At 41.8% G+C, this 16,572-nt stretch overlaps 1 protein-coding gene across 2 annotated transcripts in view; it reads right to left on the reverse strand.

The window, feature by feature from the left end:
• RP9 (RP9 pre-mRNA splicing factor) overlaps positions 1 to 16,572 on the reverse strand; it is a 120,647-nt gene that overhangs the window by 86,246 nt on the left and 17,829 nt on the right. For both annotated transcript variants that reach the window (XM_069215448.1, XM_069215445.1), the window contains exon 2: positions 287 to 317. In XM_069215448.1, the coding sequence (XP_069071549.1) occupies positions 287 to 317 (31 nt within the window). The remainder of the gene's footprint in view (positions 1 to 286; positions 318 to 16,572) is intronic.

Here is a 16,572-nt window from a genome sequence, read left to right on the forward strand (position 1 = left end):
TAATAATTTAATGGACCACTGTAGAAATAGAGAAAACAAATTACCGGACGGCAGAAGGGCGACTTCTGATGTATATAGCATGGCTGAAAAAAGTCCAATGACCCAAAACCCTGTTGAGCCACCCCTGAGAGAATGATGTTAGATGTATGACGCAGAATGAGACAGAGAGGAAGAATGGCTAGATTTTCATCGTTAAATGTACTTCTAGAATACTATTTGTTTACTAAGATTAATCAATCAATAAACCGAAGCTGTTAATACAATGAACGAAAAAATATGTGCTCACCTTTATCAGACCTGGAGGTGGTTTTTCGTAACTGTAGAACAAAAATAAACGAGCATGTCAAAAACATTTAATTATGAAGATCAGGAATTATGACAAATTAATACTGGTTGAGTTTGCATTTTATAAACCATCAAATGAATACATACTCTAAACAACAATAAGACCTGCCATGCTTGCTAATAGCGCGATTAGGAGGCTCTCTACCCAAAGAATATAATCTGCTGCAAGGTCAAAGTGTGCATCTTGAACAATGTTTGATGGAAACGCACCACACAGTCATGGAAGAAAATGGACAGTGAACAAGGAGGTAATACCACCTGTTAGTGAATACTTGTCCAAATTACCTTTGCCCAGAGAACATTGGTATATCTATAGAGAAGTCACAGTAGCAAAATAAAATAATGAGTATTATCAATCACAGTTACTTGCAAGTTTTAATGTATGATGTCATCCCATTGTTGCTCTCGATTTCAGCTCCAATTTTGACATGCTACACTGTGCAGTCCATCTTCTGGCGCCAAAATATGATTAATTTCTCTTTGTTAATTACGTTTGTAGATATAATTAATTGTATATTCTTGCTGTTTTATTGCCTGATAGATCTATTCCATTAACCCACAAACATAATGTGATGAACCACCACCTTAAGGTAATTATTGTATGTGATTGCTTACAGACTAAGAGTATTAGTGATTTTTGCCTTTTGAAATAACCTTGCTTTCATTGGAAACTGGAGTTTTTCCATTAAAGTGTATTTTTCGTCTTTTTGTATTTTTTCATGGGAAATTGATGGGTTGATTTGTTTTTCACTCCACATTATTCACGTCTTATAAATACGGACTAATGATGCATTTTCTCGATATGAGGTCTTTCAGTTTTGATGTGGGTACTAAAGGCGGTCACCATCTTGAATGCTATTTTTAGGTTGAGCACGAAAGCGCTTTGACCTGAAGTATTGCTGGCTTTTAACCACGCCCACCTCACGTCCATCACTTTCATTTGTTCGTGGTCTTGCCTTTCAAAAATCACATTTGACATCATTGGTAAATACTTTACGTTTGTCTCGACTTGGGACGGTTTAGTTACCACATTAGACACTGACCCTGTTACAGGGATAATTACACGATTTCCGATACACTTCAGAATGTGTGAACTACTTTCTTCTTTTGTCTGTGCTTGGTGGGTGCCATGGAGCTCAGAGCGCAAACTCCATTGGCGAAATTGTTTTTGCATTAGATGCACTCTGATCTGCTTAGTACACATTCTTTGCAGCAGGCATATTAACCCTGTACACTACCTTATGACAACTCCAAGCTTCCACTAGACAAAAGTACTATCTCTTTGCTGCCATGGCGCTCACAGCGCAAACTGGATTGGCAGTATCGTTTTTACATTATATGCACTCTGATCTGCTTATTTTTTTTGTACCAGTCATATTAACCCTGTGTGCTACCTTATGATGACTCCAAGCTTCCACTAGACAAAAGCCAGAACATAAATCATCAGTTATTTTGACATTTTTACAATACATGCACTTTGTGATCTGCTTAGTACACGTTTTTGCAGCAGGCATATTAACTCTGTGCGCTCCCTTATGATGACTCCAAGCTTCCACTAGACAAAAGTAAGTTTTCTAAAAATAAAAAAAAAAACATTAATCAACAGAGTTATTTTAAAATTATTACATTAAATGCACTCTGATCTGCATATTACACGTTCTTGGCAGCACACATATTAATTCTGGGACGTGTAGTTTTATTTTTATAGCGTGATATAAGCTGGAGGCCAGTCCTTGGAAAAGTATTAGTAGAATTGTCCAGCTCCCTAGTGAGACGCGTGATTCACTCATTTAGTTTGTGTTTCAACTGTGATTTCTGGGACTTGTAGTTTTATTTTTATAACGTGATACAAGGTGCGAATACAAAGCAGAAACCGGAAACATTTGAGTCTGTGAAACTTGAGCTGTGTGTGTGTATGTATAAAACTATCCTCGAGGACAGCTTACAGTTGATTGTGCTGTGCAATGGTCAATATGTTATAACTAATATTTCAGTTCAGGACTGGATCATTAATATGATGTGAGGTGGCTCTCCTCAAGCGTGTGAAAAATCATGGGTGCTTTATTCGACTCTGAAAACTGCAGTAAAGGGACAGAGAGCCAGTAAGCACTCATTCTTGGAGTACAATTTATTCATTGCCCCGCGGGCAACGTCGCCTGTACCAACTACCAAGTAAATATGTTTTGCACCTGGGAGTAGTTTGGCTTTTAATGGCCTGGTTTAACAACATATTCCAGTAGGCCTACTAGCCCCTTAGTTATATGCAGGGCCACTGGAATTATGTGACAGAAAGGACCAAAATATATGGCAGGGTTGGCCAATTAATGTGGTAAAAAAGTCAATTTATGCATTTACAATGCCAATAGCTCCAACTCAAGTAAATACGAGACACAGCATTGCAATTGCTTGTTATCACTTGCGAGTGCACATCTATTCTCCCAGGCTGTGCGTTGTACAGAATCCATATGCGCCCCATCCTCTGGTTAGCAGGCAGCCCTCTGGTGCTCTACCTGCTCACATCTACATGAACTTATGTTGTTTTACTCATGTCAAGATCAAAATAGCAGGTGTAATGGAAAGTAGATGCTTGCTCTACACATATCCACTTAAGCACACTTTTACAGATTTTCTTACAGTTGTTACCACTTGGGCCTGTAACTTATTTCATTCCAGAAAAACCCAAGCTCTTTATGCTTTGGCCTCTTGATAGCTTTCGCTGAAACGTGCAATGGATATGAAAGGCATGCATATCAGTAACTGCCTAGCAGGAGGTATAGTCTAGCACAGTTTCTTTTTTTTTGCAACTGTTCATTATACACCACCCTTTGATAAATCATGCGTCTATTATGTCATGCAGGCCCTAATACATACTGCTGCCCTCCTCCATTGATTACAACACTGTGATGTGCATTATCAAGTCACTGCATAAACTAATGAGTTTCTTTTTTTGGCAAGATTCAGTACCTCATATCACTTATTTTGCTATGCATAAAATTTATCTCATCTGTTGTTAAGCACACTCTTTTCAGACAGGTGAGGAAATGAGCAAGTAATCAGGCAGCTTATCAATGGGAAGACACTAGGGCCAAACGGATTCCACTGGTGAAGGCTAGGCAGGAAATACATATGCCACTTGATCTAGGAATGGCTCATAATAGCAGCTGTTCATAAAGAGGCTCAAGATCACTGTTAAATGTGGAGGTAAAAATAGTACCGAAAACACTGGCTAAAAGGCTATACATGCTGGCGGGAGGATAGGTGCATCCAGACCAGTCTGGATTAATCTCCCATAATCCATGAGACTCAAGGAACAGACAACATCCCTCCATATGGGATCAGAAGCAAAGGTGAAGGTCAATTAAGTACGGTCTTCCCCTTTCCACCTGGTGCATGGGAGGAGGCAAGGATGCCCACTGCCTTCGCTGTTGTTCACTTTGGTTCTGGAGTCATTGGCACATTGGGTTAGAATGGATGTATTATTAGGAGTCTGAAATGTGATTGTGAAGGTCATGACAGAATCTCTTCATTGGGTTGATATGCTCCATTAAGTAGCGAAGCCAGAGAGATTACATATTTGTAAGATCTGTGGGAATTACCCAGGAATGAGGATAAACTGGTGAAATTCCTACCTTCTCCCATTGGGTTCCAACAAATTTAATGGAATGCCCATTTCAGGTTCAGAATGTATTGCCAGTAGTTCGGTATGACAAAGAATGAGAGTTTGTTGAAAAACACCTCAAGCAAATGCCAACTGGATTTATAAAAATGAAATGAAATGCAGATAGGAGATGACTGCCACTGTAACTATTGGCTCAGACGGCACAGTACAAAGTGGACTGGTGATGTTAGTGAGGATAGCGCTAACTACCTTGAACAAGAGTGCATGTAAAGGAAGTATTGTCCTGCTAGATTTGAGGAAGTACTACTTGGCATCACAGTTACAAGTGGTGAATCACTGAGTCCTGTCCTCTCAAGGGGTCCTTCCCTAACCAAAGATCTGCTTGTGATGCATGCGGGACAGAGGGTATGAGTAAAGGCTCTTGGTACTAACAAAAGCAGGAGTGCTGGAGGCAGAAGTGGGACATAAAAAGGCATATCAAAAGTATGCAATGAAGTTGTTTTAGGTCCCAAGAGCGGAATTTGTATTTCATACGTCACAACATAATAGACAGTTGCAGTTTAGGCTCGCACTAAAGTTGTATGAAAGTAAGTTGGTGAAGTCCAAGGTAGGTCACCATTAGGAAAAAAAACAGTGCCAGCTGAACCGCTTAGGAACAAGGCAATAGTCAGATTATAAAAGATCATAAATAATAATGCCCCAGATGCGTTAAGAATGCTGTGAGAGAGGTGGAGTATAGATCTTTGAACAGTGGATGAAACATATTGGGAAGGTGCATGTAAGTAGCCCCCCCCCCCCCCAAGAGAATGCAGCAATATGATCAGGGTTCAGGCTACTGCACTTGCACTGCGTGTATTATGTGTGTATTATGCTGGTTTGGTAGGTTGAAAGAGGTGAATACCTGAGAGAATTCGAAGAAGACGGGACCCTCATTAATACATTATTTGACAGTCCCAAATTGGTACCATTCTGGGGCAGACTGGAAGCAAGACTATCACAGCTAACAGGATTAATGACGAAATAAACACCCATGCTAGTTCTGTTGTGGAGCACAAACTCATCCCACCAAAATATGAAAATATATTATAGAACATAGGGTTTACATTGTCAGAAAGACATCGATAGATTATGGGGATCACAAGTAGTACCAGATTCTGAGGTCTGGTGTGAAAACATCAACTACTGTATGATGGCTGAAAGAGTAGCATATGAGAAGGAAGTGCCAGGAGGAGGTGGGGCTTGCTCAGCAAGCATAGTGGATGCGCTCTGAAAAAGCTCTGCTTATCTGACAGTAATCCGCCTGGAACCCTGGACAATCTACATTCTTCAATCCATCTAAACCCAACATTCCCCCGCCCCAGTGACACGGAGCCCAGCTGACCCATTACAGCAATGACAACAACAATGGAGTGGCGCTGCCACGGACGGGATTAGGCCTGATGGCGAAACTGCGCCCTATCTGAGGCGTGGCCCGAGGGCGGGATAGAACACTGGGAGCGAGGGAGGAGGCAGTGTTTTTTTCCAGACTGTAGGAGAGCCCGACGGGAAGCATCTGCAACACGCTCCCGAACCCTAACAAGAGATTGCTGCCTGGACGCCAGTAAGCCCTGAAGCGCTGCGCATTGAGTAGCGCATTATGGAGGGACGGGCCCACTGCTGGGGGCCCCGGGAATAAGTGGAACATGCAGTTGAACAACCACTACTGTGTAGACGCGATAAGGGACTTCCCCCACAGTACAAAGAGCTCGAGAATGATACAATACTTAACTTCTTCCCCACACTCTCCCTGTGGCCTACGATAACTGGACTTGCACACTACTAGGCCCCATTGATAAAGAAACAATACCCCTGTGACTAAGCTCGGGGGGTGGACATAATTTTTCAACATTTCCTCCTGAAATAGCAGCTCTATACCGGACTCTATCCCAGGAGACTTTCCTCAATACACATGCATTGGCATACCATCTCCTGCTTGAGACATGGGGCTGTTTGTGCTGCAGCACCTTAAGCCACTGTAGGGTGCAAGCAAGCGGGCCCTAAAGCACACAACTACATGATCTACTGAATTTTCATCCTGGCAGATATCAAAAGCAAGATGATTCTTGATGCAATCAGCCTATCACATTAAACCCCTCCCAGCCCACCCACACAGCACCACTGGCAATTAGATTGAGTCTTCTGAGATCAGGGGCTGCTTGTGCTGCTGACCAACGACACCCCGACGCAAACTGGCAAAGGGGCCCCTAAGTGAAACAGGAAGCTGCACAGATCTGACCAGCTACAACCCACGACAATGAGGCGCCTAGGCACCACTGAGCAGGAAACACCCGCAAAGGCTCCTGCAGGAAGAGATCGACTAGAAATGGGCACATGATCCTCAGACATAGCCCCACCCCTGCTCTCCATCAGCCATAAACTAGACCCCGTGCTTGCAGCAGTGGAGAGTATTGGTCCTGCTCTGGAGACCACAAGGGCATCCCTGGAGGGCAAAATATGTGCGATGACACTGGATCTGACACCACTACATGTAAAATCACAGAAAACATGCACAGAAAGTTCATACCACTGAATTGACACTTGAGGAATTACAACTTCGAACTCAAGGCCTTGACTCATTACTGAGGCAGATGGTGGACGGGTCAACATTCTGGAGAGTTGCATGAAAGATGCAGAGGGCTGGTCCCGACGTAACAATATACGTGTTGTAGGCCTCCCGGAGAGAACTGAGGGATCAGATGCTGTGGCAGAATTTGAACAGTGGTTGCGAAAACTACTATCCCCAGACACCTTTCCAGCTTTTTCATGGTGAAAAGTGCCCATCGAGTGCCGGCACACTGACTGGACACATGGAACTGGCTAGACTCAAAGGGATATTCCACAGGTGACCGCCCCAGTCGCACTGACACAATACCCTGTGACAGGAGGACGCCACAATGTAGAGGCAGACTCTTCCGCGCACGACAGTCACCAATACGAAGAGTGCACCTGGACTGGAAAAGGCAACACAGAAACAGCATCAAGCACTGCAAAAGGCAGCAGAGCTTGGTGAGGTCGCCGCTCTGAGACTGGTGATGAATCAGACGGGTCACTCAGTGATGGTGGCTCCTCAACTACAGGACTGTAGATTTTGTTGCTCCTCTGGACATCACACCACAAACGGCTGATGATATTATATGACACGTTAATAGCACATGTTCCCTCTCTCACTAACAGACATGCCTATTACAGTTACCTTCTAAGCAGGAACTGCAAAAACCTATTACTGGTCTCTGTTTAGCGGAAGAATGACGTTAACATATGGGGACGAAACATACTGCACATGAGCACACCTAGGCAAACGGATCAGCCAAATATTAATACATGACTAAGAGGTTCCCATTAGGGAAACATTATTTTCTCTCTACATGCGGGATATCTCCACACTGACCACCCAGCTACAGCCTCACCCCCTTTCCCCAAAATGCCTCAACTGACTGGTTTGAATTGGGTTCTTGTTACCTAATAGTTTGGGCAGGACACATGCTGTATATCTGCTCTAATGCTATTTCAGCTCACCACAGTTAAAACCCTCACCTCAGATCCTCCAAGAATGCATCAAATGACACTACCCCTTTAGAGATACCATTACGACCCACATTGGTTGGATAAAGTACCCCTTTCAACTGTGTCTATTTTAATATACTCACCTGGAACGTGACGGACATGGATACAACATCACGTTGATACTCTTTATTTTTACCTGAAGAGGCTACGCACATAGCTCTACTGCAGCAAACTCACCTTATGCACTCAGAAGCTCTTAAGCTACAAAGACGCTGGAGGGGACAGGTATTTGCTACGAACTATTCCACTTATGTCAGAGCGGTCTAATCATGAGTTAGACCCGGAACCCCGTTCACAACTGAAGACACTCTGACAGACCCAGAGGGGCATTTTGTGCTGGTGAAAGGCAGACTTGATGGATAATCCATTCTACTTAGATCTACTTATGCCCCTTATACAGAGCAGACAGCCTTCTTACACACACTCTCTAATATCCCATCCCAATGGAGCGACACACTGTGGCTCCTTGGGGGGATTTTAACAGAGTCATGGACACTGCCCTTGAAACTCCTTCCTCCCACTGTCCCACACAACAGCTGCTACTAACGCCCAAGCATTAACCAACTGCCTTCACCAATGGCAAATAGTACACCTCTGGAGAACCCGTGATCCAGTTACAAAGGTATACTCCTTTTACTCAGTGCCACATAACCTACATGTCCGGATAGACAGATTTGTTGGGACACCAGCGCTGCTCCCGTCCATCATAAACATGGACGCACCCACTCGGATCATAATCCCCACAAGTTACAACTACAATGGGACACAGCACCTCCCTCCCATTTCTACATGGCGTTTGCAGACTTCACTAATGGAAAATTACGCACTCAGAGCTTCTCTTGGGTCAATGATTATTGAACATTTTGATATTAACAATAATACGGCATCCTCAAAACTGATAGAAGATAACACTGCAGGGTCACTGCTTGGGAATACAGGGTTAACGTCAGACCAGCAATAATTAAAGACCTCTCTCGATTGGAGAACACACTCCTAGAGCTGGAGACGCAAGCGGCGAACGATCCCAAAACCACATAAAACCCAACAAACATGATGCAAACATTCTGCGCTACTGGACAGGTTGTGTTGTCTTAATTATGCAGTGCACTCAGCATGCACACAAACATCAGCTGACAAAACCGGGCGACTGCTGGCATGGCTCAACCGGCAGGATCATCCACGTCACCCTATAACTGCGTTACGCTCGGAGACAGGCCTCACCTATTATACACAATGCGCTATTCATAATGAACTGACCAGGCATTACAAACAGGTATACCAGTCTCAATCAGCTACTGATCTGGTGACTTACAACTCCTTTACTGACCTCCCAATGCCCTATATCACAATGGAACAGTGTACAGAACTATATGGCCCCATAACATTGTTCGAAGTCACAGAAGCAAACAGGGCATTAGTCAATGGTAAATCCCCAGGACCAGACGGCTTGCCCACTGAATTATATAAAGCCTTTGTTCCCACATTGGCCCCACGATTAATAACAGTGTATGAGAAGGCTTTAGCTATAAGCAGACTCTCTGCTTCCCAAAAGGAGGCAATTATTAACTCCTTGCCAAAACCGAATAAAGACCCTCTGCTTGTTAGCACCGAATGGCCTTTGGCACTACTTAACACCAATTATAAGATACTGTCAAAAATACTTGTGGAACGACTGGCACAATTGGTCCCCCAGGGATGTGGAATTTAATAAAATATCTATTTGTCCATGGGACAGGTGCCTTCTTAAATCTACTTGTCCTGTAAAAAGAAAATAAATCTACTTGTCCCTTTGGTGCCATGTAGTGCCAGCGACAACTTATGTCTGCAATCTCAAAATGTAAGAGCTCTGATAATAGCCTCTCTAGTTGTGACACGGCTACTACTATAGTAGGGCTTGAATACTTGAAATTTCAATCCTTACTATAGCAATTTCCTAATTTTGCCACCTTTCCACAGATCTACATACTGGGGGTGGGGGAAGCAGTAAGCAATAGTTCCAGGGCTGGAATGCCTTTGAGTCTGCAAACCTACTAACTTGCATGTTTTAAGGATTTTCACCAGCTCTTCTCTAATCTTTTCTCATAATGAGAAAGGTTGGAAATGTACTCCTGACAATGGCAGAAGTAGAAGTTCTTCAAGGTTTGGGACAAAAGTGGTTGGAGGGAAAGTGAACTTGTAAACGTTCAATAGATTTTCATATGAGCAAATCTACACTTGCATATTTGCTCGTGCTAAAATACAGTTCACAAATATTTTCTAGAAATACGATTTCCTGGTCTACTTTTGTAAGCTTTTGTGAATTCATGAAAGCCACTAATCCAAAGACATATACCATGGGTGCACTTTTGAGAATTTCTTTAAGAATTGGGTCCGTAATTAGGTCTGGCATTAACAAAGATAGTTTGTCTTTATTAAACTTCTATTTCTCTATCTATCGGCTGGCTTTACTGTGAGTGATCGCACTCTGCTCTTCCACAAGGAGCATATTGGCACACAAAATAGTTTTGTTCAGTGCCAGGAACGTCTGTGGCAATCAGTGGCGCAATGAAATTGAAGGGGGCCCCCTGCAAGTAACATGGAAGGCCCCCCGCCCCTCCAGACTCACCCAGGGCAGGTGCTGTGCTGAGGGTGGCTGTGGGGGCCTTTGTTTACGCCACCAGTAGCAATGTGTGCTTTTGAGACCAAAAAATGTTTTTCTTTTTGCCAGTGTTTGTTATAATGGTGAGGGCCTGGCAGCTCCCACAATAATAAAGTGTTGCAAAAGCCATGTCAAAACAAGACACTCATTGTCGAAACCAAAAGACTAAAAAAAAATGGCAGATTGGTTGGCTTTGCCAGTGCTTGTTCATTTTCATGTTTCCCATAATCTTATTGAAAATAGCTACAGTGATTTTCCAGTAGGAATATTTTTGGGAAATACTAGTATGCATCAACACATTTTACTAAATGACCCTTCAAAGAAATAGCACCTAAAATTTCATAGTAGCAAAACTTTTTTTTTTTCGCTACTTGCATCTTTTTCTCAACATTTTATTTTGAAAGCAAAGAATCATCACTTTTCCTTATAAGCTTCTGCAAACATCTGATCTAAACAGAGCGCATTCTGGGAGTATTACGCTTAGCCTCATATTGATAAACTTTCCAAACGTGTGTGTGTATACACTTTTTTTTTTTTTTCCTGGAACCACTGTCAGTAATGTTCAGCCAGTGCTTAATCTTTAAAAAAGAAAAAGTACTAATAAATTGCACACAAGTGAATATGGAGCATAAAAGATTCAGCAGCAATAAATCAAAAAGATGAACAGTAATACTAGTCTTCAGAGGTTTCTGCAGAATGTAGCCTAAGCTACTTCATGTATAATACCTTTCAGGCACAATCTCCCTCTTATGTCTCTGGAGCTTCCCGAAGAAATTTCTTAGAAACTTTGAAATCCTGGGAGGACAATGGGCTATATCAGCTCTATCCCCCTTTGTAGTGGTATCGGCCTCACTGAACCTCTCCCACCACCTGGCTCCCTTGTGATCCATAATAACTTTCTATTGTTAAGATGTATGGGGTATAGGCTGTGCTTGCATGCGTCAGATGCCTCTGCGTTCTTCCTGAAGTATGCGCCACACTGGCCCCCAGCATTCAGTGAACAGAGACCTTGCCTTGGCACAACTTGCTGGACTGCAGTCGCCATTCATGGCATAGGTCGCAGATGATCAGAGGCTGTGCAAGTACCAGTGAAAGAAGCAGTGGGGGTTCACATTACTCACGGTTCAGTAAATCTTGCAGCTTGGGAGGCCAGGAGACAAACCTCAATAGTCAAATAGCTAATTGCCCACCCCTGACAAGAACTTTTCACCTGGCATCAGACTCTCCATTAATACAGATCTTTTCTGGCACTTCTGTTCATCTGTCACTTGGACCACAGTATACAGTTCAACTGCTTCCAGTGCCTCATGGCTTGTGGGCGCTCAGATGTTGCAGGCACATGGTCCATGGGGGTAATGCCCAAGTTCCTTAGATCCATCCATCCAAGGACCAATGGCCTTTTCCTGCTACATATAATTTCACTCTGCTTTTCTGTCCTTAAATTCACACTTCACAATACAATAACCAATCAAAGGTATAGGATCTCATGTAAAACTTTCTGGGAGTTTATATGATGGTAATAATTAATTGCCTAAAGTGTTCTCAAATTTTTCGATCCATACTTATTACACCCTGCAATTCATAACTGCTGGTTTAGTTCTCCATCCAAAATACCATTTTAGGTACAAAAGGGATTCCAGTGTAGTTATGGTCACCTGTGTTATACAGAGACACCATCAACACACATAAAACATCTATGGATTTGCGAAGGTCTGGGTTGCAATAACCAATCAAAGGTATAGGATCTCATGTAAAACTTTCTGGGAGTTTATATGTTGGTAATAATTAATTGCCTAAAGTGTTCGCAAATTTTTCGATCCATACTTATTACACCCTGCAATTCACATCTGCTGGTTTAGTTCTCCATCCAAAATACCATTTTGGGTACAAAAGGGATTCCAGTGTAGTTATGGTCACCTGTGTTATACACAGACACCATCAACACACATAAAACATCTATGGATTTGCAAAGGTCTGAGTTGCAGTGGACAGGCAAACCGCTTTAAAGAGTAGCCTCCCCCCCTTCAAGCCACTGGCTGAAAAAAAAGGCCTTTGTGGCCCCTATGGGTGGTAGCGCAGCCACCCACAGTAAGTCCTCAACCACCTAGTGAGCTGGCCTTTAGCCATGCTTGGCAAAGAGGATACACACTATGTGGGATGAGGTAGCAGACCAAAAAAAAGTCAACCTTGTAGTGGTGAACTTGAGGCAGATGTGCATGCTCTACAGGGTTATGTAGGAAAACCTTTCTCCTTCCCAAATAATACATCATTCAAATAAATTGGTGATTCAATTCACCATACAGGCTTTTCTTGTCTCTATTTATGAGTAGCTCAAAGCATAAATAATGTAGTGGCATCATAATTCTTGAATGTCAAGACTAAGTGGCATGTTTCCACAAAGAAACCTGCCCTTGTGTTATCTTTTTACCAAGGCATATCAATCTTGACTTTTGATAGCTCAACCATGGTTGCTATACTGACTTTCACTATGTTTGTACTGACATTTCTTTGTGCAGAACTAAGGGCCATATGTACGAACACATTTTCCCATTGACACAGAATGGGAAAAACCCTTTTCTACATCTGGCCCTAAGTGTACTATAATAAATTCAAATAAACATATCTGATCTAATTCACGTGATCTGTCTGACACCTTACTCACTGCATCACGTTTGGTTTGTCAGCCCATTACCTAAATGGCTATCTTGTTACACTTCTAAATGTTATAGTTGATGCAAGATTTGTAGGGAAAAAAAAAAAACGTGCGTACAACGAAAGCTGTTCCAGCTGACTTTCTGTTGAGCACTGATTTTCCTCAAGCAGAGTCCACTGGAGGGGCGTTATGTTTGTCCTGCTGTTACATCAGTATACTTTTACACATAGTTAAGAGTGGCTACTGCCCTCTTGTGCCTCTGTGATGGGAGAGAGACTACTGGGGGCAAAGAACATATAGTTCATGGGCAGGTTTTTCTTACTTGTGCCCCTGCTAATGAAGAAATTACCAGATTTCCCCTGTAAAGTGTACCCAAAAAAATAAGTTCATGCTTTTTAGCCCATTAAGTGTAGAGAAAGTGAGTGTGTCATGTTTTACATACATTAGACTGGGAGTCTGTGTGCAGGCTGAATTGTGCACTATGAACAACACATCAAACATCGCACAAAACAGCAGTCCTGCCATGGCTGTATGTTTCCTTTGCGTATATGTGACCAAATGCATGCCACCATTTTTAGCTATCCAATATAGACGTCTAACTTGTGAAGAGACTATTCAACCAGATCATGGAATTCCCAAAATACTTGTCGAGCTACAGTACCTGAACTTCCCTTCCCCCAATGTTACAGAGTGAAATCTAGAAATAACGAGCTTGCATGGTGTTTCTATCCAGTCTCTATCTGAAATAAGCAAACTGGTCATTTCGCGCCTGCCCATTAACAGCCTAAATAAGTCTAGGAATAATGTTTACCAAAATATACTAGGACAAGGTTTCTACCAGGACCACCAAGGTATGGCCCATACTGCCGTATCCTGAGCTGAAAAATGTGCACATGCATGACAGAGGGCAGGTGAGGAAAGAATAAGCCTTGCAGTCTGTAGCCTGCAAAGAGATGGTTTTGAACAAGTAAGACACCTGGAGCCACAAGTACTTTAAAGCCCAGATGGCCACCTGCAGCCCATGGACTGCTACAAACCATGAGACCTTGAGGACCCACAGAGAGCATTCCATGAGTAGCAGGGTGGTAAGCCTGAATCACCCCCAAATCTCCCTGAACCATCCTTAACTTTGTGGAAGCCCATTTGAGAGGGATACAAATACATTTTTCCTTCACCACTGGTCCTAGGGATGTGCCACTGACTAACCATTTGAATCAACCTTTGGACCCCACAGCTATGGATAGATTGTCGACCCATATTATGCCTACAGCCGAGATGACTTGTTTCATCTGTTGAGTCACGTGGGTGCTGTTTGCAGTCCTGCAGCTTCCCTCATTAACCAATAATCTTTCTGCAGCAGGCCAACTTCAAGATACAGGCTTATAAATACTTATTACCATGGGGAAGTACTTGTGAAAGCAAGCAAACTAAAGCATAAGCCACCCTCACTTTGAACATTAACTCTTAAGAGAGTAAGACCATCTAAAAAATAAACTGTTCTCTCCATTCCCAAACTGTATTCAGAGCCAGAGACAGATCACCTAGTCTCCAACTCACTGAGTTGCACTGCAGGGCTCTAAGAAATTATGGCCAAGGTCAGCAATTTGGTAGCAGATCTGATATATTGTCACATACTCTTTGGAATCTTTGCCTGAAATAAAAAACACTCCACTGAACCTTTTGATGCTAGGTTGCAGGAGCACACCAGTTTAGTTTTTGTTTTAAAGCGCCATGAGAGAATATATAATTTTGGGGCGAGGGGTCAGAAGGAAAGTTAACCTCTTCCTTCCCTGTGAATATATATATATATATATATATATATATATATATATATATATATATATATATATATATATATATATATATATATTCTTCACCAATTGTTAAGAAGTCACATACGGCACTCACAGGAATCCTTTGGTTTCTTTTTTAATCATGAACAAAACATCCTGACTTTTGCTAGAAGGTTTGATATTCTCAAACAACAACTACATACAGGAGTGATAAATTTGGAGGAGATTGAAGTCATGGAAAATAGCGGTTCTGAGAGAGATCAAAGTGAAGGTGATGGGTCAAGTACTAGTGGGAAGAAAACTACTTTTTTGGACGAAATGAAACTAGTGTATCTAGATAAAAAAACACCAAGGAACAGAGGAAGAGGCAGAGGTCGAGGATGGGAAAGAACAAAGGAAACAAGGGACATAGAAAAAGGAGAAGAGGAACCAGGAAGAGGAAAGGATTACATGCTACACAGCAAGAAAAAATGATGGATATAGTAACTAATCCTGAAGAGGCAGAAAATTTGGTTGTGAATCTATCAAGTTATCAACTAACGAATGTAGAAGTAAGTGTCTTGCACAAAGGCATTAGTTTTTGCCCAGAAACACATCAAGATTTTGTACAAACGAGGACTGATTTATACAAATTTGTGCGGAAGTTAAAATTGGCAAAATATTTTTCTAAAGTAGAAAACATTAGTACAATAAGATAAATGGAAATGAATTGGAAATCAGACTTGACAACAGAACAAAAATTGGATTTAAAAACGCCATATGATCTAACGCATGATTTAGAAGATACAATCCTGACGGAAACACAAGTACTATCTACATTAGGGATTGATACTGAACAACGGGAGAACACTAAGTTTAAACCCAAATCAAAGTTCTGCCCAGTTTTAACACCAGGGAATAAGATCGATATGTTCCATGATCTAGTTGTATTGTATTTTTTCCAAATCCATAACAATAGGAATGACAAAGGAAAAGACAATCTGACAAAAGAACAATGTGAGGCATTGAAGGGGCTAATGGTCAATCATAAGTTAGAGATCAAACCGGCGGACAAAGGAGGAAATATTGTGATCTGGGAGAAAAATAATTATCTAGAAGAAGCCTACAAACAATTGCGGATGAAGACAAACTACTGTGAATTGAGTAAAAATCCGATTAACAACCTGGTTTTGGAGTTAAATCAGAAACTGGAGAAGTGGTTTTCAGATGGTCTCATTAGTATGGATGAACTTAAGTTTATGAGGAATGACAATCCAATTTTGCCAACTCTGTACTTTATGCCAAAAATTCATAAGACGCTAAACAAACCCCCAGGGAGACCCATTATCTCTAGTTGTGGTTCGCTATACGAGAAAGTATCTGAATATGTGGATTATGTTTTGGCACCGATGGTGAAAGACCTTAACTCATATATAAAAGATTCAGGAGACTTTTTAAGATTGTTGGAAGGAGTAACATGGCAGTCAGACTATATACTGATCACCATAGATGTTGTTTCCCTTTATACATCAATTTCTCATGCATTGGGAATGAAAGCAGTAAAATACTTCTTACAGCAGAGAAGAATTCATTTTCTAACACATTCGGAGATGCTAGCAGAAATGGTAGAACTATGTTTGCGCAACAATGTATTCATTTTCAATCATGATATCTACCAACAAATTTGTGGGACTGCCATGGGAATTTCATTTTCTCCAAGCCAAGGAAAATCTGACCATGGGTTGGTGGGAGAAGCACATAGCTTGGGGGGAAGAGAATGAACACTATGTGGAGAATGTTTTGGTCTGGTAAAGATATATAGATGATCTATTCATAATCTGGAATGACACTGAGAACATATTTGTGGAGTTCCTTAACAAGCTAAATAGTAATAATATAGGACTTCAATTTACATATAAAATGAGTAAGGCTTCTATAGAAT

Source organism: Pleurodeles waltl, chromosome 2_1, assembly GCF_031143425.1.
Source record: "Pleurodeles waltl isolate 20211129_DDA chromosome 2_1, aPleWal1.hap1.20221129, whole genome shotgun sequence".
NCBI lineage: Eukaryota > Metazoa > Chordata > Amphibia > Caudata > Salamandridae > Pleurodeles > Pleurodeles waltl.